Genomic DNA, 23525 nt, shown 5'->3' on the forward strand with positions numbered 1-23525 from the left:
TCTCTCTTGGCCCCACCTGGAGATGCCCGGGATTGAACCTGGGACCTTCTGCAAGGCACATGCTGTGCCACTGAGCTATGGCCTTTCCCTGTAGAAAGCCCTCCACCTAGACCCCAGCAGACCATTGACAGCCAGGGTAGGCAGAATACCCTTTCTCCATTGTATGAACATTGTGTTTTTCTTACATTGGAGAAGGGGATCATTTTGTATGGGATGCCAGAAGAGGCACTGATCCCAGGGTGGAAGCACCTGCCGTGCTGAAACTTAAAATTGCAACAACCTGCTGAGTCCCTTGCCTTCTGAAACAACCTTCAGCAGCTGCAAAAGTGTCCAGCTAATAGGATGACTGTGCAGCTGTGCTGCAAGTGTCAACTGGGGCTGAGGACAGGCACTGTGTCTGGAGGGTGCCAGTTTCACAAAGGCTGGACTGCACAGCAGTGTTAAGAAAGGGAAGGCGCTCAAGTGTGGGCCTATAGACAGAACTAGGAGTAAAGGGAAGGTGTGTAAAAATGACTTTAAAAACATTATTGTACTGGAGATGCACACTGAAGGGTGTCCACACAGGGCCAAAGAAGACAGTGGTAGCTTTGGCGCTCATTACAGGCTCTGATGTAATCATTCACTCAGTGGCCACTAACACTTGATGCATATATGGGACACTCATGTTACCTAATGGTGCCATCATTTTTAATTTTTTTGTACTGCCTGTCTTTCACAGAATGTTTCCAGCAGGTACAAAAAGCTGAGGGAACCTTTGGCTTTTTAGATATTGCTGAAATATTACCGACAAGGGAAGGGGCCCCACGCTCTGGATCGGTGAAGAGTAAGAATAAGTGCATCCGCATACTTCCATTTCCTTTATTGAAAAAAAAAAATCTATACACTATAAAAGTAACTGAATTCATTGGTTAGGGCTTGCTTTTCTACAGGGCCAAGTCAGGCGCGGCCCTACGTTAGTCTCCTCTTCCAGGCTCCTCTCTCTCCGTCAGCAGTTCTCTTTGGCTGGAGTGCAGCCGGAGAAAAAGCCGCCGCTGCTGCTGAGAAGCCACTTCCGCCCCTTCCTCATGGCTGGCAGCAGATTCTTCCCCGGCTCCGCATTACGCAGCGCAAAGAAGGAAGTAGCATCGTTTTCCTTCACGGCCAGAACCTCTTGTTCATTTTTTTCCTCCAGGACCTGGCCAGAGAGAAAGGTGGCAGTCACACAGGCTGAGCTGCCACTTCATTTCACAAGCTGTGCACCCCACTTGGTGGCTTGGGAGGAGAGCCAGCCACAAAGCAGGTTGCAGGCACTTCTGTACAGCTGTGGAGGTACCAAATGGCCCAGGGGGGCAACCTGGCATCGGAAGCTTGAGAGGGAAGTGTGGATTTCCAAATGCAGTAGGGCCCCACTTTTCAGCATTCCACTAATATGGCGGCATCAGCGGGGCAATCAGCTGTAGCACGGCAGCTTGAATACAGTAGAGCCCCACTTTCCAGGGGTTTTTGCTTTTTGGCGGGGGCCTGGAACATAACCTGCTGTATGAGTGGGGCCCTACTGTAAACCTTCAAAAAAAATTAACTAAAGCAGATTGAATTCTGTGCACAGGGATGAATGGGACAACAGGAAGGGGGGGAAATCAAAAATAAATTTGTGCCTGGTTCAGGCTTTTAACTCACAGCAAGAAAGGAACCATCTCAGCTCTGCCCTTCAAGAATTAAAGGTTGGGAAGGCACACCAAGTGCCCACATGGCAGGCAAGATCAAAGAGGAGAGCAAGGAAGGCTGCCTCAAACAACTGATGGACACAAGCTTCTTTGTGGGTGCGAATATGGTGAATGCCAAAGTAGAGATGACTCCCATCTTCTCTTTCAGCAGACACTGGGCGAACACAGACAGCCGAGTGGTAACTTCCCAGGGTGTGCACCTAACTAGTTGGTAAGCTGGTCTTCTATGTCACCCTGCCAAGTGGTGAGGAAGGTGGGCCTTTCGCCCATACAAGTTACCCCACAGCCCTAGGCATCAATGCGCCCTCTTTCTTTATAGGAAACACTATGCATTAGGCTCTTCTCCCCATTAATGTTATTTCAAGTACACATTTTGATTAGAAGTAGTGGTTATCTATATGCACTCACAGAGCCAGGCTGCTATGAATGCACAGCTCAGCAACAATCCTGCCAATGCCCTTCCCTAGCCCCAAAGCAAAACCAGAGACAGGTATTCTATCCCATGTGCATCTCTGAGATCCTCATACCTTCCTGGTAGGAGTGACAGCCGGAGGCTCAAAGAAGGTGTCTCCTCCCAACACCAGAGTGGGATCTTCCCGCTCGAAGAGGCTATCTCCCATCTGCTCATCGGGGAGCATCCCCTCCTAAGGAGAAAAAGCAAGATGCGCGTTAGGATGGGCTGCATTTCATCCAGATTCTCGGGACCCGCTCCAAGCCATGACGCTGCAGGGATGGACACTGGATGCCTATATTGAGGGAAGAGCTCTGCATTCTCTGGGGCTGCCCTACAATGCCAAGATGCGCTGTCCCTGGGGTATTGCCAAACCACCCAGTAATACTGCACAAACTCTCTTTGATCTGGGCTAAGCAGGGCAGGGCTTCAATGCTTAACAAGGTCCTGTTTTATTTTAACGTTTAATTGGATAAAACACACTGGCTGAAACAAGTGCCATGCCTAAACATCTACCAGGGCAAGCCCAGCCCAAAGAGAGCTCATCCAAAGCAAGGGCAAAAAGTTGCGGCCCTCCAGATGTTAATGGGCCGGAGCTCCCTGACTATTGGCCATGCTGGCTGGTGGGAGTGCAACAATCCCTGCTCCAGGAGTGCGGAAAACACGAGCGCAGGAGAGAGAACGGGGGGACACCAAAAACCTGCACAAGCCAGACCACAGCATACAACAGGTATCCGCTGCGGAGAGGTGATGGGGCAAGTCACTCCAGGTGATGCACGTGGAGGAGCAAAGCCACACGTGCCACACCACGCCACAGGGGAAGGCAAGCACTCCCACAGCGGCTTGTATGTGAAAGAGTGAGGATCCATCTCTCTCATACACACATGTGGGCAAATACAGTGTAATCTGAAGTAGCGACAGACAGATGGAATGGCAGCCTCTTAAAACAGAACGTTGGACATACCGTGACGCATTCATTTTCCACAGGGGATGGAGGGGATCCAAGGATGGCTGGTTTGCTCTATTTGTGAGAATTTACCACCCTTGGATCCCTCCCTCCGCTGCAGGAAGAAAAGGTACTTTGCCCCAAATGCAGGATGGAACATCTTTAACAGGATACCTTCTGCACTGTACACGTGCACCATCTTGAAACAAGGCATATGAAGCTTTTTAGGCCTGTGCAGATTTAGTTGATTCAGCAGCTAAGATTTCTTTTCATCTCAGTTTCAGCACCTGCGTCCCTCCAAGAAGCAGATGCGTCCCGTTAACCCAGGTGTAGGGAGCCTTTGGCTGAACTAGTTCCCATGTGCCCCAGAAAGCATGGTGATTGGCCAGGGATGACGGGAGTTGTAGTTCGGCAACAACTGAAGGGCCAAAGGTGTTCCACACCTGCCTTAAGCACTGCAACCTGGAGTTCCAAACAAAGCCTTTGGGCAGGACTGCTACCTGCTTTCTCTTCTCACTTCCCAGCCCCTGCAGATCATGGCTGGGCAGCAGGTCTCCATAATTTAACAGGCCCGGCCTACTGGAAGGTCAGGCAGGCTATTCAGGGTTGGCCTTGCTAAAAGAGAAAAGGAAGGACCGCAGAAAGCCACTCACCACAACACCGTGTTCCCGGTTTCGACACTTCCCGAACTCACAGCGACAGTCCTCTGAGCAGGCCAGCTTTTGCTTCCGGCATCCACACTGCCTGTTTCCACAACGGCCTTTGCAGGTGCACTGCAAGAGGTGAGCCCCGTGAGAGGATAGAAAACACACACACACACACACATAGAGACAGACGAGGAATGACCCACTAGTGGTGTGCACCATCACCAAAGACTGCTACAAGGCCTCTGCAGTTCCGTCCACTTCTGGGACTCAACCCAAAATTGTACATTGTGCCACAGAATGGAGAGATCTAGTTAGCCGTCCCAGAACTTGGGAGACATACAGAAGCCTCAAGAGCCAATAATTAATATGAAAGCAGTGGTGCTGGGAACAAGCGTACAGCAACATCTCCTGGATACTGGGCTCCCCAAAAGGAAAGGGACAAGTGCAGACTGTACAGGCTCTCCCTAATTGTTAGAGCCAGCAGGCATGCAGCAACGCAGGGGTTGCCGACATGGTGCCTGTGGGCACACGTGTACTCAAAGACCTTCTCTGGCACCTGGAGATTCCCCACCCACCACTGGAATTAGCCTTGAAAGGAGAGTTCTACTGTAGCCAACAGGCTAGGTTGCAGTATGGGCTTTGTTGTAGGGTGCCCACAACAGTTTCCCCAGTTTGCAAAAGCACCCACAGGGCACAAAAGGTCCCCTCTTCCCCGCTGTAGAACCTTGGTGCTCCTTCCCTTGGGATTTCAAGGCCTTCAAACACACATTGCTCAGTCAACTTAATCCTGACAATCCATCACGTTCTGCAAAAGGGGAAGGAGGATGTGCATCAGACACCCATTAAGATGTTCTTGACAAGTTTGGCTGAATAGTATTCAGTGTGTACATAGGGGAATCCACCAACCCAAAATGCAGCGGTGACCACTTAAGGTGGCTTTGAAATTAAGAGGATTTGACAAAACTCGTGATGAGTAGATTCATCAATGATTATTAGCTAAACTGGCTAAATGGAGCCTTCATATTCAGAGGCAGTATACCTTTGAATACCAGTTACTGGGCTGGGAGAAACAGCCGAAGAGGGCTGATGCCTTGGCGCCCCCAAGTGGCCAGTATTAGGAACAGAATGCTGAACCAGATGAACTTCAGCCTAGTCCATCAAAGGTAGTTCTTGCATTTGTTTGCACTGTTCCTTCTGACCAGGGTTGGACTAAGATGGCCGGTGAGGCAAGTAACCTTTCTTTTCTCTCTCTACACAGCATTTTTTAATCTCTTATTTTAAGTTGTTTTAAGCTGCTTCAAATGTTTTATTTTACAACTCAACAAAGCCATTAAGCTCTATATCTAAACTGCGAGACTTCTGAAGATAAGACGTCATTAAGATAAGACGATATTAAGTTTCAAGCAGGAGTGAAGTCTCTTGCAGCGTCTGATGATTTAAGAGCAAGCAAGCAAGCAAGTAAGCTTGTAAGAAACCTTTTAATTGCTGGCAGAAGAATGAACAGTTTTTTTAACTTACTTAACCTAATTATTGTTCACTGTATCTGGGATATTGAAAATGGTCTATACGAGAAAAAGATATAAAGACCTTGGCTTGCTGCCAGAAACACAGCTGGCCCCTTTAAACTGTAGACAAGCCAAAATTACTCAATTTTTTCCTCCGAAATACGACCCAACAGAAGCACCCTCACCTGCGGTTCCACATTCCCCAATACAAATATCCCAGGCCCTCGATTGGTCTTTAAATTATAAAAACCTTAATTACAGTCTCAATGATGCCTTAGACACCTCTGCTCCCTTAAATTTAGCAAAGGAAATTGAGGCTTCTGAAACTGGCTTCCTTCGTCAAAAGGACTTTAAGAGTGAGGCTGTACCTGATAATTCCCCTGGAAGATCATATTCATCAAAATCAAACATCGTATTAGATTCGACTCCCACTTCAGTCAACCCCTCACTAATAGGGTGGTCTTTCCTGATTTTGAAAGAATTGGACTTAATTAAAACCTTCATTTCGGAGTGTAATAATCTCCTCACCACCCTAGTTGAGGGTGTTGGATATCTCAATCTAAAACAGAGTGACGAACCATCTACTCCTATTAAAGATAAAAAGCCAAAAGGCAAAAAAGTGGTTAAATCAGTTTCCAAAAGAGGGAACAAAAAACAGGCCAGCAAACAAGTGAAAAAATCAAAAAATATAAAAAACCCAAGACCCTGCAAATTCAAAAAAATGGATTTTAAACCATTATTCAGATTGCTTGAATCTTCGAAGGAGGTAAAAACAGTAACCCTGCCTCTGAGCCTTCACCCAAAGCCGGATAAAGAAATTAAAACTCCCTCAACCTCATCTGGAATAGTCCCTGTCAAAACCACGGAAGACAATAAAAAGTCTCCCCCCCCTACGATTCGAACATTTATACAGAATCCTATCCAACCTTCTACAAGTCAAATAGATGGTCCTTTAATCGGTGAAGAGGAGACGAAATGCCCGGCCGGAGCTTATTGGAATTTAGTACTGAGTACAAACACGGTGGTAATAATAAACCACCCGAAATTAAATGACCACCATAATTATTCAGCAAAGAAAAGATTCTTAAAGCAATTTCTAGATTCTTGGCTTCCGACTCATTCACGTGTAGATCCCATCAAAAGAACTGAAATTCTTCCACTTCAGCAAGGATTCTCAAGGACTGTGGTTTCTTTCTCAAATTCGTCCTCAATAAGGAATATTCTTGAAAATAGACTGACCTTCGAGGAGATTGGAGTATCATTTACAAGACTCTTTACCAATAAGGCCCCTCCATATCTGCTGGCCCCCCCGAAGTTATGTCCCTTAAGCAAGCCCCAACCTCTTCTGGATTTCAAACCTACAGACATACAGAGGCCGGTGCCCAGGAACATAGATAAGCCGACTCGGGAGATTCTACCACCTTTGGAGCCAGCATCCTCTGAAACCCAACAGGATAAATATTTCTTACCAGAGGAGCTACAGTTAATTAAATCTTTTGAGGACCTTCCACCTTCTGAACAAACAGAGATTCTAACAAGAATGGACAAGCTTGCATCCTTTTTAAAAAATCAGCAAAGAGGATACACACCCTCAGCTGGAAGAAGTAACATCACTTAAGTCACCAAATCGCACTGAAAGGCCAAATCCAAATAGTCTCCAGCAGCATCTAGAGAGGCCTCTGCATCCATCAGATCTTACATGGCTCCAAAGACGCTATTTAGACCCGGATGAATTAGGAACACCACCAAAGTCAATTCCTATCTCACATAATGTAAGTTCCCCACAAGGTCCCTTTTTATCAAACGTCTGTACATTAATACCGGAGCTAATAGAAGTTCTTGAATCAAGTGATTTAGTGAACTGACAGATTCAATCAAATATACTCCCCCAGGATGTCATCCCTGCTTTTTCTGCTCAAAGCCTTGATCCCCAAGATGAGACTTCCCTTACAGCTGCCTTCAAGAGGCCCCTCAAACCTGCATCTTCTAATTTATCTTTCCTTTCGTGGAATATTGCAGGCTGGTACAACAAAGTGGGTGACCCTGATTTTTTACATTTTATACAATCATTTGATATTTTAACTTTTCAAGAAACTTGGATTCGAGACTCTAACATCCCAGTGCTGCAAGGCTTCAAAAGTTGGACTAAGCCTGCAATAAGGAATGCCCCAAGGGGCCGCGGAAGTGGGGGTTTAGTAACATTTATAGCGACTTCTTTGGATGTGATGGTTACTTCCCCTTCTGAACCCTCCCCAGAATTTTGTCTAGCCCTAATAGTCACGTTTTCCTCATGTTTTTCCATTATATGTTTAAATGTTTATTTTCCCCCTGCTCCTCCCCAAATTGCCACAGAAAACTGGAATAATCTTGAAATATATTTGGAAAATCTTTTAATTAATTACCCGTCACACTTGCTATTAATCAGTGGGGATTTTAATGCAAGATTGGGCCAGAGTTACCCGCTTTTAGGTGCCTTAGCTGGCATCTCTCTTGATGACCATTCAGTTCTCCCACGATTATCTAGGGACAAATCCACAAACCAAAATGGAAAAGCACTATTTAAATTACTGCTTAAACAGCACTTAATTTGCTTCAACGGGACATATCTTGATTCGTCCCATGGAAGCTTTACCTTCACCTCTGCCAGAGGTGCCAACGTTGTCGATTATTTCTTAGGATCCCCTTCTTTGGTGCCTTTTATTAATGACTTGACAGTTTTAAGTCGAGTAGATAGCGACCACCTCCCAATTCGTCTATGCCTATCGCTTCCTGTTTTTTCACATAGGCCAGAAACTTTTAATCCTATTTTAGACACCCTTCATGGGCATCGACGACTTAAATGGACACTAGATACCGAAACGTCAGTAAATCAATTCCTCCAATCCGAATCACTCTTAACTCTCCGTCAACAGGCTATCCTCTTTCCGGAGGATATCCTGACAATTTACGAACATTCAGTTATGGCCATTAAACACCTGGTGTCTACTTCTATTCCCCCTAAAACCTCAAGGGGACTTAACTCGTGGTTCGATGGGGAATGTCGTGTCAAGAAAAGAGAGCTGACAGCCCAAATTAAAATCATGCATCGTTATCCATCAGACGATGTTATTCATCGTGTATTATTACTAAAGAGGGCCTATAAAGGCCTCCTTAAAAAGAAAAAACAACTTTTTTTTGTAAACAACTGGAGGGACTTAGGCCTAGCTTTGCAACACAAGAAAGATCAGCAATTTTGGAAATTGGTACAGGGAGGGTTCACCCAGAGCGACTTGGTACCCATTCCTCCAACCCTTCCTGATACCTGGGTGACACACTTTAGCACCCTTTTTGCTCCAGCATCACTGGCCCAGTCCTGCCCACTGGCTATGAGCCCAGATTTGCCTCTATGGCCTCCAGTCACCGGTGCTGAAATAAGGGATCTGATTCTCACACTCCACTCAAATAAAGCTATGCTGCTGCCTGAGATGTTTCTTGCAGAAATTACTTGGTGGACCCCTCTCCCAGCAAATTTATTCACCCATATTAATAACACAGGAGACTTTCCCCGGGGCTGGAGTACTAGCATTATAGTACCAATTTATAAAAAGGGGGATCCAACAGACCCCAGAAACTATAGACCCATTAGTCTCCTTGATGTCACAGCAAAATTATATGGGCGTTTCCTCCTGAACAAACTGACAGAATGGGACTCTAAGTTCTCGATCATCCACCAGGAACAGGCGGGATTCCGAAAAAACAGGAGCACGATAGACCAAGTCTATATATTACAGCACTTAATATCTAAAGCCCAAAAAGGAAAATATCCATCCCTTTATATAGCGTTTATAGACTTCGCTGCAGCATTTGACTCGGTAGACAGGGAGATTCTGTGGCACAAATTTGAGCAAACTAATATAGACAAAAGATTGGCTTGGCTAATTAGGTCCCTTCATTATTCTAATTGTCTAAAAGTACGTCTAGGCAGAAATGGAGCGCTATCACGTGAAATTCCATCCCTGAGAGGGGTGAAACAGGGATGCATCCTGGCACCTTTTCTTTTTAATTTTTTTATCAATGACATAATTCCTACCCTATCTTCACTTAAGTTTTTCCCTCCATCAATTGGCAATAAAAAAATATCCGCGTTATTATACGCCAATGATTTGGCCCTTTTTTCTTTAAATAAGATTGGTTTAAACAGAATGTTAGCTCGCTTGGAGGACTATTGTCGGATCAATAATCTTCTGATAAACCATTCAAAATCTAAAATCATGATCTGTGGAAAGAGCAGGAAGATCAAAAGTACATGGACTTTAAATGGTATCCCCCTAGAGCAGGTCCTGTCATTTAAATATCTCGACATAATTTTGAACAACAACCTTTCCTGGAAACCCCAGGCAGAGGATATCAAATTAGCAAATGCCAGATTATCAGGACAATTAAAAAGATTTTTTTATACTCGTGGTGGCCAGTTAATTCCCCCGATGATAAAAATCTTTATTGCTAAAGCTCTACCCAAATTATTATATGGGGCAGAAATCTGGGGCTATGCCCTTAAGCCAACCTTAGAACCCCTTCAAAATTTATTTTTAAAACAAATTTTGGGCCTTCCCCGAGGAATGCCTTCTGCCCATCTAAGGGCTGAAACGGGGCTTTACCCATTGTCAGCAAAAATGGATTGGGCGGCATTGAGGTTTTGGAGAAAAATTATACATCTTGATGAATCTTCAATCGTTAGATCATGCTGGCAAGAACAAATACAATCCGGAGGATGGGCCCAAACTACATTAACACTAATCAATTCTTATAACCTCTCCCCCAGCAATTTTCTATCGCTTTCCCCAAAGGATTTGAGCAATTGGATTTTTAATTTTCACGAGGTACAAGATAGGCTTTACATAGCAACATCTCCTTTTTCGAGATGGTTCCCTTCCTTTAAACCAAATCATGTAGTCGCTCCCTATTTCACCACTCTCACTAACCCAAAGATACGGAAAGTGTTCACTGAAATCAGATTTCAAACTATGAAAACAGCTTTACTAGAGGGCAGATATAATGGAGTTCCGAGAACTGAACGCTATTGCATTTGTGGAACCAAGGAGATTGAGGATCTTGGCCATTATATTTTAAAATGTCCTTTATATAATGTTCCCAGACAAAAATTCTTATCTCCCTTTATTAACCCTCGAGTTGATTTTCCTCCTGATACTATAATAGCAGATTTGTTGGCAGATAATTATAGTACAGTTACCATGGCGGTAGCCAACTTTGCTCTCGCGGCTAAACATATTAGAGCTCTTCATGGTAAGACCCATCAGCAATGAACTTTATACTGTTTTTCAGTCTAGGCTTGTTAATATAATTGTTTACCATATTATATTGTCTATTTTTATTATTTTATTCTATTTTCTGGAAATTTGATGTGCTATGGCCCATGACTGAATGCAAATAAATTGTTGTTGTTGTTCCTTCTGACCAGATTCCAGGGGGCAGCTTACTAAACCGCCAGCCTTCCCTTGCTTGCTGCCGTACCCCCAGAATGCTCTTCTTGATTCCTCTGGTTAAGTTGGATGGCACCCACTCCACATCATCTGCTTCTTCTCTGGACTCATCTGATTCAGATGACAGGTCTTCTGTGGGCGTGTCGGCTGCAGGTCTGGCCGTCGTTCGCCTGTGAGGCTTGGGCTGAAGAGGAGAACCATAAATAAATAGAGACGGAAAGAGATAAATATTTCTCACTCAAGCTAAGGAATATAAAGACAGCCACATAAAAACCTATCAGGCCACGTTGGCTGTGGCAGATGAGAGTTGTAGTCCAAAACACCTGCTTGGACAAGGCTGGGTTAGTGACTTTCAGGGTTACTGTCCTAACACTGAGGCAGAGAGCAGGATGCGAGTCACCCAAGGCCACAAGCGTTCACACCAGAGGCGGGACATAGCCCACATCCAAGCCCATCTCTCTCATTTGAAACACCGTTTTGCAATTAGAAACTAGCAGGAATTTCAAGGCAGCCATAAAGGATCATAAAGTATTTTGACTTGTGCTTCTAGTCCACTATAGCTTTCAGGTGACAAGACGGGCCAACAATATTTTATTTATTTATTATTTAATTTGTATCCTGCCCTTCCTCCCAGCAGGAGCCCAGGGCGGCAAACAAAGCGCTAAAAACACTTTAAAACGTCATAAAAACAGATCTTAAAATACATTAAAACAAAACAGCGTTTATTTTATTTTATTTATTTATTATTTTATTTATACTCCACCCTTTCTTCCAGTAGGAGCCCAGGGCGGCAAACAGAAACACTAAAAATACTTTAAAACATCATAAAAAGACCTTAAAATACATTAATACAAAACAACGTTAAAAACATTAAAAAAAACTTTAAAAACTTCTTTTTAAAAAAGGGTTAAAGATATTAAAAAACATATTAACAAGCAATTCTAACACAGACGCAGACTGGGCTAGGTCTCAACCTAAAAGGCTCGTTGAAAGAGGAAAGTCTTCAAAAGGGGCCGAAAAGATAGCAGAGATGGTGCCTGCCTAATATTCAAAGGGAGGGAATTCCACAGGGTAGGTGCCGCCACACTAAAGGTCCATTTCCTATATTGTGCAAGATCCATTGCATGCAGACTCCTGTCCTGCCTTGCCCCCTCCCACCTGGCAGGACACACACCTTGGGTGGAATGTAATCAAAAGGGGACTCCGGTGTTTCAGCTGCCAGGGCTGGCCGGCCATTACTGATCTTCTGGCCACTGGCCACTTGAAGAATCCGCAGCTTCTGTTGGGCAACAAGAAGAGGGGCGTGTCAGTTACACTGTGCGACAGGAGCAAACTCAGCTTCTCAGACAGCAGCAGCTGCTCTCAGACCTACCTGTCTGACCATTCCAAGTTCTTCACAGAGCTCCTGATTCTTGTCAAAGACCTCCTTCATTTTTGCCAGCTCCTCATCCTGTTCACAGAAGAGGAATCACGGCTATTCAAACCTTATCTTAAGCTGCAACCCCCCACCCCCACCCCCGGTGCTTGGTTGCCTGTCCACCTTTGCATTTGTGCAATCCTTGGCTTCTAAAGATCTGAAGTAGAAGGAGACACCCAGAATGAAACACCATATATTTCCCCCCCCCAGCTGTGGTCTTCCCCCCCCTTTTTTTGAGGACAAACTCTTGAGTTCCTCTGCTTGAAACTGCAACTCCTGACCCTGAGGTTGCTTTAACACAGGGGTGGGGGAGCTTTTTCTGTTCAGAGCTGCCTGGCGACAGTGGGCAAAATGAGAACCACCCCACACACTCTTTCAATCGCCGCCATCCCACGCGAGCCACTATCCATCCAGTCACTCACACGGCCCTTCAAAACCTCTTTGAATTGCTCCTAGCGCTTTGAAAAGCCAGAGGCTATGGAAGTACTATGGTGTGTGCGTGTGCAGAGATGTTGTATGATTCTATTATGCTTTAACGTGGACTCCTGCATGGAGCAGGGGGCTGGGCTTAAAGGCACCTTCCGTCTCTATTATTCTATGAGGGTCACAAGCTAGGGAGTCACAGAGCCGGGAGACAGGAAGGGCCTCAAGTCTAAATGTCTGCATCAAGGCAAGACCTTCCACGTATCCGTTTCCTACACAAGCCATGCCACGTAATCCAGATGAGCTGGAGTGACAATGATGGCCAAGTCTCTCCGACGCTCTCCAGGATGGATCAGATGATTCTCAATGGAGCACTCCCCTCCATCTGTTGTCCTCCTGTCAAGTGATGGCAAGAGGGAGCTGGAGGAGGCCCTCCTTCACAGCACGTGGGGTGTCCTTCCCCCACCTCTCCCCATTCTCCTCAGCAAGGAAGGGGGAAGCAGCAAGAGCTGCCAGGTGGGTTTGGCCAAGGAGGGGAGATGGAGAAACAAAGCAGTCCTCTCCAGCGAGGACATGTCACTCCACAAGTCCCTCCCTTTGGCTCTTCTAGGACAAGGGATGCCCTCCCGCCGGCAAAGGAGCAGCTGGAATAGCTGGGCAGGGCCCTGCAGGGCGGCTGCGTCGGGGAGCAGGAGCCACCGGACGCAAGATGCCCCGGCTGATTTTACCTGGAACTTGAGGCGCTCAAGGAGTTGCTGCTCCCGTTCTGAAATGGAGGTCTCCAGCCTCTTCTCAGCTTCCTCTTTATGTTGGATTTGGCTGAGCAGATAGAGAACCTGGGGTGGGAAAGGCCGGGTGAGTAGAGACCTCAGAGCGCAGAGATGGCAAAACCTGAAGAGGGGGAAATTCTACCAGGCAGACCCGTAGCTCCTCCTCACGAAGGGCAGCCCTGCAGAGCTTGCATTGCAGTCATCGAAGCCTCGAGTTGGCCAAAGCACAAATGGGAGTTGCCAGTGGTGGCTGGTGTCCATTGAGATGGGCAGGGAGGAGACCAACATGAGGTGGCGCCAGAGCAAACTCATTCTAGTTTATCTCCACCCGTGCAGTGGCGGCTGGTGGTTCCATGGCAGTGGAATCTGCTTCAGATTTTAGTCCAAACTTTCAAGGAGCTGAAGCGCCTGGGACAGCTCCTTGAAACTTTGGAGTGGATTCCACTGCCCCATTGACACGCAGCCACCAGCCGCCACTGCATCTGACTCCCTGGTGAAGCAACACTGGGCAAGGGGCAACAGTGCAACTCAGGAGGAGGAAGCTGACAGTTAGGGCCACCCTCTGGACTGGTTGAAAGACAGGCGCGGGGAGGGGGGGAGTGTGGCCAAGGGTGCACTGAGGCTGGTGGGGCACTGCCCCCCACACCCTAACAGATCAGCCTCCAGTCGCAGTCTGGTGATAAGACACTGAGAGACTCTATCAGAGCCTTCTGGCTGCTGCACAAGAGTCCTAAACGCCAAAAGAGCCTGAAACCACCCGGAGTCTGCAAACCTGACTGACAAGGGCAGCAGATTGGCCAGTCAGGGCCAGACGCCTCCATCGCTACTGACTGCTGGCCTTGCTGTTCTCCCTAAGGGCACCTCCGGGGACCCCATTCAGAGCCCCTCTCTCCATTGACAAGAGAGCATCCCAAGTCAAATGCATGGGGGTGCGCACGGAGAACAGCTAGCAATGGGCCCCAACTTGGGAATTAGGTGCAAGTGCCACCCACAAAGCCTCTTTACAGATTGCTTCCGAAAGCCTGGAGTACGTAGAGCTAGACTGGGCTGGCAACTGTTTGGGGGCTCAGCCACTTCTCTGGGGGCAGGCTGTACCTTCTCCTGATGCTGCTGCTCCATCTGGACCAGCTGGCTCTCATGTTCTGCTTCCTGTTCAGCCACAGCTTTCCGCTCTTCAAGAAGCATTTTATGGAGGTCGGCGCAAGTGGCTTTGCTCTGCTGAAGCCGATTCTCCAGCTTCCCATCCTCTACTTTCGAAGAGACCAGCTTTGAAACACACACACGGCAATATTAAGAGACGTTCTGCAGAGGAGTTTGTGTTTTGCCAACTGTCACCAGGCTCAATCAGCACACAAGAGGTATGGAAAGCTTGCTGATGCACCACACTTGGCCGCTAACAAGCCCCAAAAGCAAGCGGAACACACACCCCCAGCCTGGCAGCCCCATTGCCGTCTTAAGGCCAGGGTGCCGCTTTGCCCCATACCATGCAAGACTACCTGCCCCCAGCCCCTCATTCCAGACTCAAACCCCTGCTCCCACTGCAGAGCCACCCCCTCCTCTTCCCCGCTGCCACTCAAGCTCACTTCGCCAATCAGGTACTTGATGGCACACTTGGCTTCCGGAATGTTGGTGATGCTCTCCCAGCGCTGCTTGGCGCGGTCTCCGGCGTCGGCGTCCAGCAGCTTCTGCTGCAGATCAGCAATCTGGGCGCTCCTTCGGAGGAAGCCGTCGCGTGAGTTTGCCGGATATTCGGCAAGGCAGCAGACCGTTTTGGGAACCCGGCTGTTTCCTCCTCCCCCCTTGCGTGTTTCATGGAGGATACGGCTATGAGCGGCTACTAGCCACAACGGCTCTGCCTCCACGGTCGGAGGCGGTTTGCTTCCAAATACCAGTTGCTGGAAACCGCAGGAGGGGAGAGGGCTCTTTCAGCTCAGCTGCTGCCTGCAGGCTTCCCATGGGCAACTGGTTGGCCACTGAGAGAACGGGATGCTGGACTAGATCCAGCAGGCTCTTCTTATGGATGAGCTGTGAGCAGAGCCAGAGGCTGCAGCAGCAGCAGCTACTGTTGCCCACTAAAGATCCCTGAACTAACATACAGCTGCTTAGACAGCCATGTCTAGGCTGTGGTTCTTTCCTAGGAGGCCTGCTGTGGCCAAGATTCTGCAACACAGCGAGAGAAGATCTAGGACTAGGAGGGAGACTTCTAACATCTTTGCTCTCCCAGAGCCTCCTGAATCTGTCGTTAGAGCCGGGGGCTGCAAGGGGCAGCCGCTGCTCAGGGAGGAAGCCTTGGCCCAGGAGGGACTAACATCTGGCTGCTCTCAACAATCAATTCCACACCAGAAGATCCAGCAGCAGAGTGGCAGTCATGAAAGCATCAGTACGACGGTTACTTGAGTGGGACAAAAAGCAGAGCTTGGAAAAGTTACTTTTTTGAACTACAACTCCCATCAGCCCCAGCCAGCGGCTGGGGCTGATGGGAGTTGTAGTTCAAAAAAGTAACTTTTCCTGGGGCTGATGGGAGTTGTAGTTCAAAAAAGTAACTTTTCCAAGCTCTGGAAGTTTCACCCAGCAACGGACCTTTGCCCCACTCAAGGACCTATTGTACCACCGTCTGCTTCAGGGGCAGGCAAAGTGGTGCCCACCAGGGGTTATTGCACTCCAAGTCCCATCATCCTTGGTCACCGGCCCTGCTGTCTGGCACTGATGGAGATTGGTGACCAGCAACATCCAGAGGGCACCACCGTGGCTACCTCTAGTCTGCCTTCATTGTTTGAATATAATGTAAGCTGCCTTGAGAGCTTCTGTTAGTAGGTGGGATAGAAATATTCCAAAATTAAGTAAGTAAAACAATTCAGCCTTCTAGGTGCTCCCTTTAAGCAAGTCCTGCTGACCAGGGATGGGGATGATCTGGACCACTGCCCAAAAAAGGGGAATCAAATATGAATAGTCCCATTTATGACACCACAGGGAAGAGCTGATATTGGCTCATCCGGAATATTTCGTGCATGGGTTTGACGGTTTTTATAACCTTGAGGACCTGAAACTTGATTAAAAATAGGAGGGGGGGATCACTGGATTCCCTCCCTCTGGAGCACCAAGGCTTTTGCAAATAATTTTATGTACATAGAAAGACAAAATAAAAAATAAAAGTAACAGTCCTCATCACTGGGTAATCCCAACACCTATACCACTGGTTTCTCCTTACATGTTTAAAGATTAGAAGCACAATCTACAGTAGATGCAATTTGTCCTGGGCAAGCCCCGCTCTCATCAAGAGGTTCTGCCCTGGAGCATGGGATGGCTGAGCAAATAAATTCACCCCACACTTCCCAACCATCTCCCTGTGCATTTCCCCAATATCCCCCCAGGATAGCAGGGTTGCCATCTCTTACCCCTTTTTAAAGGAAACAGCCACATTAAACTTCCACAGACATTTCAGAACAAGCAGGTGAATACAGCAACAACACATGGTTAGAATGGTGGGATTTGCTATCACCAGATGGAGTGATGGGCACTAGAGCTTAGATGGCCTTGTAAGGGGATCAGACAAATTCATGGAAGACAGGGCTACCGATGGCTACCAGTCATGAAGGCGATACATGACCTTCAGCATCAGGCAGTGCGCCTCTGGACACCACTTGTCCAGGGTCCATGAGCAGGAGAGGGCTACTGCCCCCATGTCCTGCTTGTGGGCTTCCCAGAGGCATCCAACCGACTACTGTGGGGAAAACAGGGCGTTGGACTGGGTTAACCTTTGGTCTGACCTAGGAGGGCTTTTCTTATGCTCTTTAGTTTCATGGCTTTGTTCTTCTGAGAGTTGAAACACCCCATACCTGAGCTCCATCTCGGTCTCCAGGCTCTCGATTTGCTTGGTGATGGAATGGTTCAGTTCCACAGATCTATGGGAGAACGTGCGCCTCTGGCAATAACAACGGAGAAAGAAACCGAGTAATCATTTGAGAACAGGAAGAGGAGCTCCCTCTCCAGCTGAGAAGAACTGACACCTTAAAGAAAGAACAGCAGCAGTGATGGCTTTCAGAGAGGCGAGTTTTTGATTTTCCCCTCTGGGCAAAACGAGGAGGGGATTTGTCCCAGTGAGAAAGAAGAGCCAACCTCTGAAAGATGTCCTGCCGCTGGAGTTGGAAGGCAGGAGTCACCCAGGGACCAAATCTATCTGGCCCTCAGGATTCTCGCCACACCCTCTCTGGCCCCGCTTGGCACTGTCCTTGAATGTTTTCGCCTGCCTGAAAGATGTCCTTGAACTCCAGTCAGGCCTCTTGCTTCTCTGCATGCAGGCACAAGTGTGTGTGGAAACTAGCCTACTGTGCAAAAGGTACAATGCACATGTGTTGCCCCACCCACTTTTGCCTCTGCCCCAGCCATCACTGGCATGTGGCCCTCAGAAGAGGATGCGGCCCTTGGGTTGGGGGGGAAGAAAGGTTCCCCAAACCCTGCATTAGAGGGCACCACGCTCAAACAAAGAAAAGTCTGGCCCTGGTGTGGGATACAAGACCCCCCCTTCCCCATCTCTCCTCAGGCTGCCTCCCAACACTGCCCACCTTGTATTTTGAGGGAAGGTTCTCCCCAGCCTCCCGCTTCTCTTTAAGCGAGGCAATCTCCTGCGCCAAGGTTTTCCGGTCCTCCAGGAGGTCGGTGAGGTGGCGCTGAGCCTCTTCGACACTGACGAGGACCTCGACTTCATTTGTGAGCCAGTTCTGGACAAGATGGAAGCTGGTTACAACAGAAGAGCTACCGAAAGGCGGCCAAGTACTTCCCCCTCCAATTGCAAAACTTCCGGAAAGAGTCCGTGAGCCAGTTCTGGCCTCTCCTTCAGAAAGAGCCAGCTGAATCCCCAGTAATCCCTTTAGAACCTAAGCAGAAGAAGGAGAAATAAGGCCACGTTGGCTCACCTTCACCCGGGCAGCAATTCCTTCGATCCCACGGCTTGTGTTCTCTTTCCGTTTATCGGCTGCCTCTCGCTGTTTCTGAAGAGCATCCTTCAAGCGTTTGTTAGCAGCTGCAGCCTACCGGAGTGGTGGTGGAGGAGGTCAGTGTGTCGGAAAAGGACCCCAAACACCCGTATTCCAATCCTATGCTTGGTCACAAAGCTCACTAGGCAGTCTTGGGACAGTTAATTTCTGACTCTCACTGGGTTTTTGTGGGGATGAACAACAGGAGGTGGTGGGAGAAGAACCACAGAACTCCTTAGAGCAGGGGTGGGGAATCTGTTTTAGCCCAAAGGCTGGATCAAGAACTGGCCCACCCTCCGTGGACCATTTTTGATAGGTGGGCAGGGACAAGACAACTTCAAAGGGGCTCTCTACCAATGCCAATCAACTCATTGGTGCCAACAGGGAGCCCCTTTGAAGTTGCCTGTTTGCGGGTACGGCTTAGATTCAAAGCTGTCTGCAAAAGAAAAGAGTTCCCATTTGCAGACGCAGCTGGAATGCAAACTGCACCTGCAAACAGATTTCAGAGGACCTCACTGTCAGCACTGATCATCTGACTGGAGCTGTCAGCAAGCCCAGATCGCCAAAAAACACTTGGGAGGACACTTCCTGCTCTCAGTTGTTCCCCTGAAGCTGCATCTTTACCTGCCCCACACTTGATACCACATATGACCTCAGGTGAGGGGCAGGTGGGCATGGTTGGGGGGAGCTGCCCACTGGCCAAATGAGGATCCTGCTGAGCCCACACAGACAAAATGGAATCACAGTAACAAATGTGCTCTGGGAAGTCTGACACTTTTTCACCCACCCACAAGCAATTGTGGCATCTCCCCGACACGGAGTTTGGTATTCTGAGAACTCTTTGTTGTAAAATCAAGATTCTAAGCCAGCGTGGTTGAGGCTGGACAAAGGAAAATTATAAAGGTATTACCTGAAGATTAGGAGGAAGACCTCTTCTCCCCTAGCTATTATTTCACTGATCTCCAACCTATACTAGCCTTTCCTCCAAAGTTAGTGTTTAAACCCGGTCTGGGAAACCTGTGGGCCTCTAGATGTTGCTGGACTACAACTCCCACCACCCCTGGCTCTTGGCCAGGCTGGCATGGGCTGATGGGAGTTGCAGGCTGACAGAGTTTGGAGGGCCTCAAGGTCCTCACCCCTGGTTTCAACCATAAATCCTGGAAGTAAAAGTCAGACAAGCACACACCATTTAACAGCACACCTTTGTCACCGCCAGAGGAGGCTAAGCCTTCCGCACTATTCCCTTCCTTCGCTTAACCACATCTTCTGATGCCAAGACTCTGTTCTGGGAATCTGTCCCCACAGCCTCTGCCCAAAGCGTCCCAAGACTCAGCCCGTCTAATCTCTGTGGATACCTTGACAGACAGTGGTGCTTCACAAGGAAAGAGGAGACTGTCCAAGGTCACTCACCTCCTCTGCCTTCCGCCGCAGGACAGCGGCTTGCTTCTGGAAGTCTTGCTCCAGTTTGACAAGTTCATACTGCCTCTTGCGATCCTGAAAATAAGACAAGAGCCCAAAGGGCTGTCCTTTCAACACCCAGCTTTCCTCTGCTCAGCTTTCAGCAAGCAAGATAATGAAGTGCAGCTGGTCATTGCTAGAAGCTGCTACGGTCTGCACTCGCTCCAAGCAAGAACTTGCAACCACTTTAATAATTCAACACAAACCATCAGTATCTTGGAGAGCTCCTGTGGTCACTTGACATGCTTGGAAATCAGAACCTCCATGCAATCCAATTGCAAGTGGGAAAGGGCTATCATGGAGCACCTGCTTTGCATGCAAAAGGTCCCAGGTTCAATCCTTGGAGGCTCCGGGAAGGGCCAAGAAGAACTCCTGCCTAAGTCAGGACAGACTATACTGAACTAGAAGGACCACAGCTGCTTCTTAGGAACATAAAAGGGATAACGCTGGACTCCGTGCATTCATGCTTGGATGGAAATCAGTCCCAGTGTTTGCTATTTATTGCCTGCTATATCATCTTTTCTGTACGAAGGGGGGGAAATGGGAGGGCAGCATCAAAAAGCAGAGCAACCAAAGAGGAGGAAACTCCTCTGGCGTTATAAAGCCAGCAATCTAAATAAAGCTAATGCATTTCAGTCATAAACTCCCCCTTTGGGAGGCACTGAATGAAGCATTCCACACAAGCAATACATGTCTCTGTGCAAGGAGAGCCGGTACAGAGATGGCTCCTTAAATCTAGAAGATGGAAGCCGCAATGCTTATGTTCCACCTCCAGCGCTGGAAACAGTATGTCTAGAATGACAAGTGGGAAGAGAGCTCTTGCACTCAGGTCTTGCCTGCGGGCTTCCACGGGCAACTGGCTGGCCACTGTGAGAACAGGACGCTGGACCAGATGGGCCACTGGCCTGAGCCAGCTACAGGGCCCTTTGGATACTTTGACGCTGTTGTTCGGGGGCCAATGACTGACTCACCCGGGCCTTCAGCTGGATAACTTCCTTGTCCTTCTGCTGCTTCCATTGCTTAAATTTTTCAGAATCCTCTTTCATCTGACGTATGAGCTGGACACGTTGGGTCTTCATCGCCTGGAAGAGGAACAAAGAGAAACTCTACTAGAATCTGTCCAGCAGATGGTTTAACCATGGTGGCCCATGGAGTGCCCTCCATGGGCCAGCATGGTCAGGGATGATGGGAGTTGTAGTCCAACAATATCTGGAGGGCACCACCTTGGCTATCCCTGGATCAAACACTGAGATAACCAGACCCTTAGAAGCACTGGCCTTGCAAAACTCTGAAGCGTGGTGGAATATGGTTGAGTTCAAGCTAAGAGGACTTCAGGAAATCATCTCTATTTAGACAACGTTTTGGTGTGAACAGGGCAGTCTGAAGTCTTACAGCCCTCCAAATGATTAGAGATACTTGTGCACTGCACCTTTATTAACTTGATATAGTTCTACAAAATTCATTGAAAACTTCTGGTTTTTTCCAAGCTCCCATAACTGAAAGGCAAACATTCAAACTTTAAACGGGTTTTTTATTACTTAACAGCTGAGAAACATTATGGTGAGTAGGGTATGAGCGCATTGCTTTCCTAACATTAAGATTTTTTTTAAAAAACACGAGGTGCCAGTTGTACAGCTACAGTATCCACACACACCAACACAATGGCCAATCCTGCAAAGCTTTGGTTGTTTCTTCAACCCGCTCCCATTGTCTTTTCCCCCTAACCTGTGGCACGACTTACCCGGATCTCGTGGTTCAGTTTGCACACTGTCTGCTCGCTGGACTCTTTCATCTTCAGAAGCTTCGACTGCTCTTTCAGTTTCTTCTTCAGTTCTGCCATTTCCCCTTCCAGCTCCTGAAGCCGCTTCCTACGCCTTTCGCTCAGCCTGGAAGGGCATCATCACAGCCCTGTAGCCACAAGGTCAAGAGCCACTCCCACCCCACCGGCCTCTTCCCCGGGGGCCACTCCACAGACGCCCCACAAATGCGCGCCTCTTACTTGGCTTGACTGACATCCTTCTTTGTCGTATGAATGGCGAGGACCAGGTCTTCTTTCTCCTTCTGCAGTTTGGTAACTTCCACTTCCAGGTCCTTGATATTGGTCTCCATTTAAAAGACACAAACATACATCTTTCAGCATCCTCTTAAAAACATTCCCTCTGGCTGGAGCCATTTCCTTCCAACAGGCCACAACTCTACTTGAGAAAGGGGAGAGTTCCCGCAGCTTGCAAGGCGCCCAGCTGGGCACCTGGGTCCTTCTTGCGGGCTCCCCACTGGGGCAATCTGGCTGGCGGCTGCGAGAACGGGATGCTGGACTAGACGAGCCCCCTTTGGCCTGAGCCACCAGGCTCTGCTTCCGCCTGGCAGCCCAGCGTGCCTCGTTATGGGCTCCTCCCAATCAGCCGCCGTTACCTGGTACTGGCACTGTATGGGCTCCAGCTTGCTGTCGTTCTGGGACATTTTCCTGGCCAGGGCCTCCTTCAGAGCCAGGGCTTTGTTGAGCTCCAGCAGCTCTTTCGACATCTGCGCCTGGTGGAGAGCGTGCTGAGTGGCATATTCCTCAGAGGACCCTGGAGCACCCAGGTCAGCTTCTGAAGCCTGGGGAGAGAGAGGCAAACAGCTAACAAATAATCCGTTTCTTAAAACTGTTTTGCGAGTTTTAGCAGGGTTTTATCTACAGTTTTATTTGTACACCACTTAGAGAGCTCTTTGATTAAGCGATTTATAAACCTTCTAAATAAAGGTGTGCTGAAATTATTTGTTGGAGATGGGGGCTGTCACCAAGAGATGGCGAGTGATGCAGTGCGTGGAAAAGTAAACACAGGACTCGAATCCAGATCTTTCCAGCTGAGAGGCCTCTTACTTACAGCACTAAAGTCTTGATCAGATGTGTCCATGTCAGCAACACCAGCAGGGCTTTCATTCTGCAGAGAACACACAAGTTTAGCCTGGGCACCGTGAGAGGTTCCTTCAACCTGCTGACTGCTCTGTGTACTTCAAAACCTCATGTGCTTCAAAAACCAGCAACATCCAATCCAAAACAAATGAGGTTGCTTTGCCCACTCCAGAAGTCATTTTGGGGTATGTGTGTCACAACACAGAATGTTTTGAGTGCTTCTTGCTTATGCCCCCCAAACAAACTGGGAAAGCCGCAGAAGATGCGGGTCCTCGTCAACCGTGAAAAAAAGTCCTCATTTCTCCAAAAGAACCCTTACCGTCAACTGGGCAATCACTTGCTGCAGATGGCAAACCAGTTCCACATCCTCTTTCAGTTCTTGGTCCTCCAGAGTGTCAAGCAGCTTCTGCAGATCAAGTTTCAACCTGAAATCCAGTCACACGAGGATGCAGTGGCAAGTCAGTGTCAGTTTTATGCCATGCAGATGCTCAATTGAAAGGTCCCTCATCCTGCTCTATTGACCTACATACGGTTTATTTCTTCTTTCCAACCAGACAGACAATACTGAGCAGCAAAAGCAGCAGCTTAGGTACCCGTCCGCCAGGATCGCACAACAGCTGGTTTTAGTTCTTGCTGCTAGTTCTCATGCCTGAAAGTCTCCCCTCATCCACCCCAAGCCACACACAAATCTCACTTCCCACATGAGTCCCATGCCTAATTGCTGTACATTTCAAACAAATAAGTCCATGGATACTTACGCAGCGTGTTTCTGGAGCCCCTCTACTTTCGCACTCATCTTTTCATTCTGCTGCTCTGTCTGCAAAACATGGGAATCAGGTCACAAATTATGGAGTCA

General features: G+C 48.1%; 1 protein-coding gene across 3 annotated transcripts in view; it reads right to left on the reverse strand.

Annotated features, from left to right (window-relative positions):
- Positions 1–830: 830 nt before the first annotated feature.
- LOC133366546 (chromosome-associated kinesin KIF4-like) overlaps positions 831–23525 on the reverse strand; it is a 36911-nt gene continuing 14216 nt past the window's right edge. For all 3 annotated transcript variants that reach the window (XM_061589772.1, XM_061589773.1, XM_061589771.1), the window contains exons 12-31: positions 23428–23486; positions 22989–23094; positions 22641–22697; positions 22186–22371; positions 21773–21876; positions 21515–21659; positions 20745–20855; positions 19726–19809; positions 18256–18369; positions 17905–18060; positions 17179–17264; positions 14926–15055; positions 14438–14608; positions 13301–13408; positions 12105–12182; positions 11907–12011; positions 10764–10916; positions 3754–3873; positions 2231–2347; positions 831–1174 (exon numbers count right to left, since the gene is read on the reverse strand). In XM_061589772.1, the coding sequence (XP_061445756.1) occupies positions 986–1174; positions 2231–2347; positions 3754–3873; positions 10764–10916; positions 11907–12011; positions 12105–12182; positions 13301–13408; positions 14438–14608; positions 14926–15055; positions 17179–17264; positions 17905–18060; positions 18256–18369; positions 19726–19809; positions 20745–20855; positions 21515–21659; positions 21773–21876; positions 22186–22371; positions 22641–22697; positions 22989–23094; positions 23428–23486 (2379 nt within the window). In that variant the 3' untranslated portion in view covers positions 831–985. The remainder of the gene's footprint in view (positions 1175–2230; positions 2348–3753; positions 3874–10763; positions 10917–11906; positions 12012–12104; positions 12183–13300; positions 13409–14437; positions 14609–14925; positions 15056–17178; positions 17265–17904; positions 18061–18255; positions 18370–19725; positions 19810–20744; positions 20856–21514; positions 21660–21772; positions 21877–22185; positions 22372–22640; positions 22698–22988; positions 23095–23427; positions 23487–23525) is intronic.

This window comes from Rhineura floridana, chromosome 11, assembly GCF_030035675.1.
Source record: "Rhineura floridana isolate rRhiFlo1 chromosome 11, rRhiFlo1.hap2, whole genome shotgun sequence".
Taxonomy (NCBI): Eukaryota; Metazoa; Chordata; class Lepidosauria; order Squamata; family Rhineuridae; genus Rhineura; species Rhineura floridana.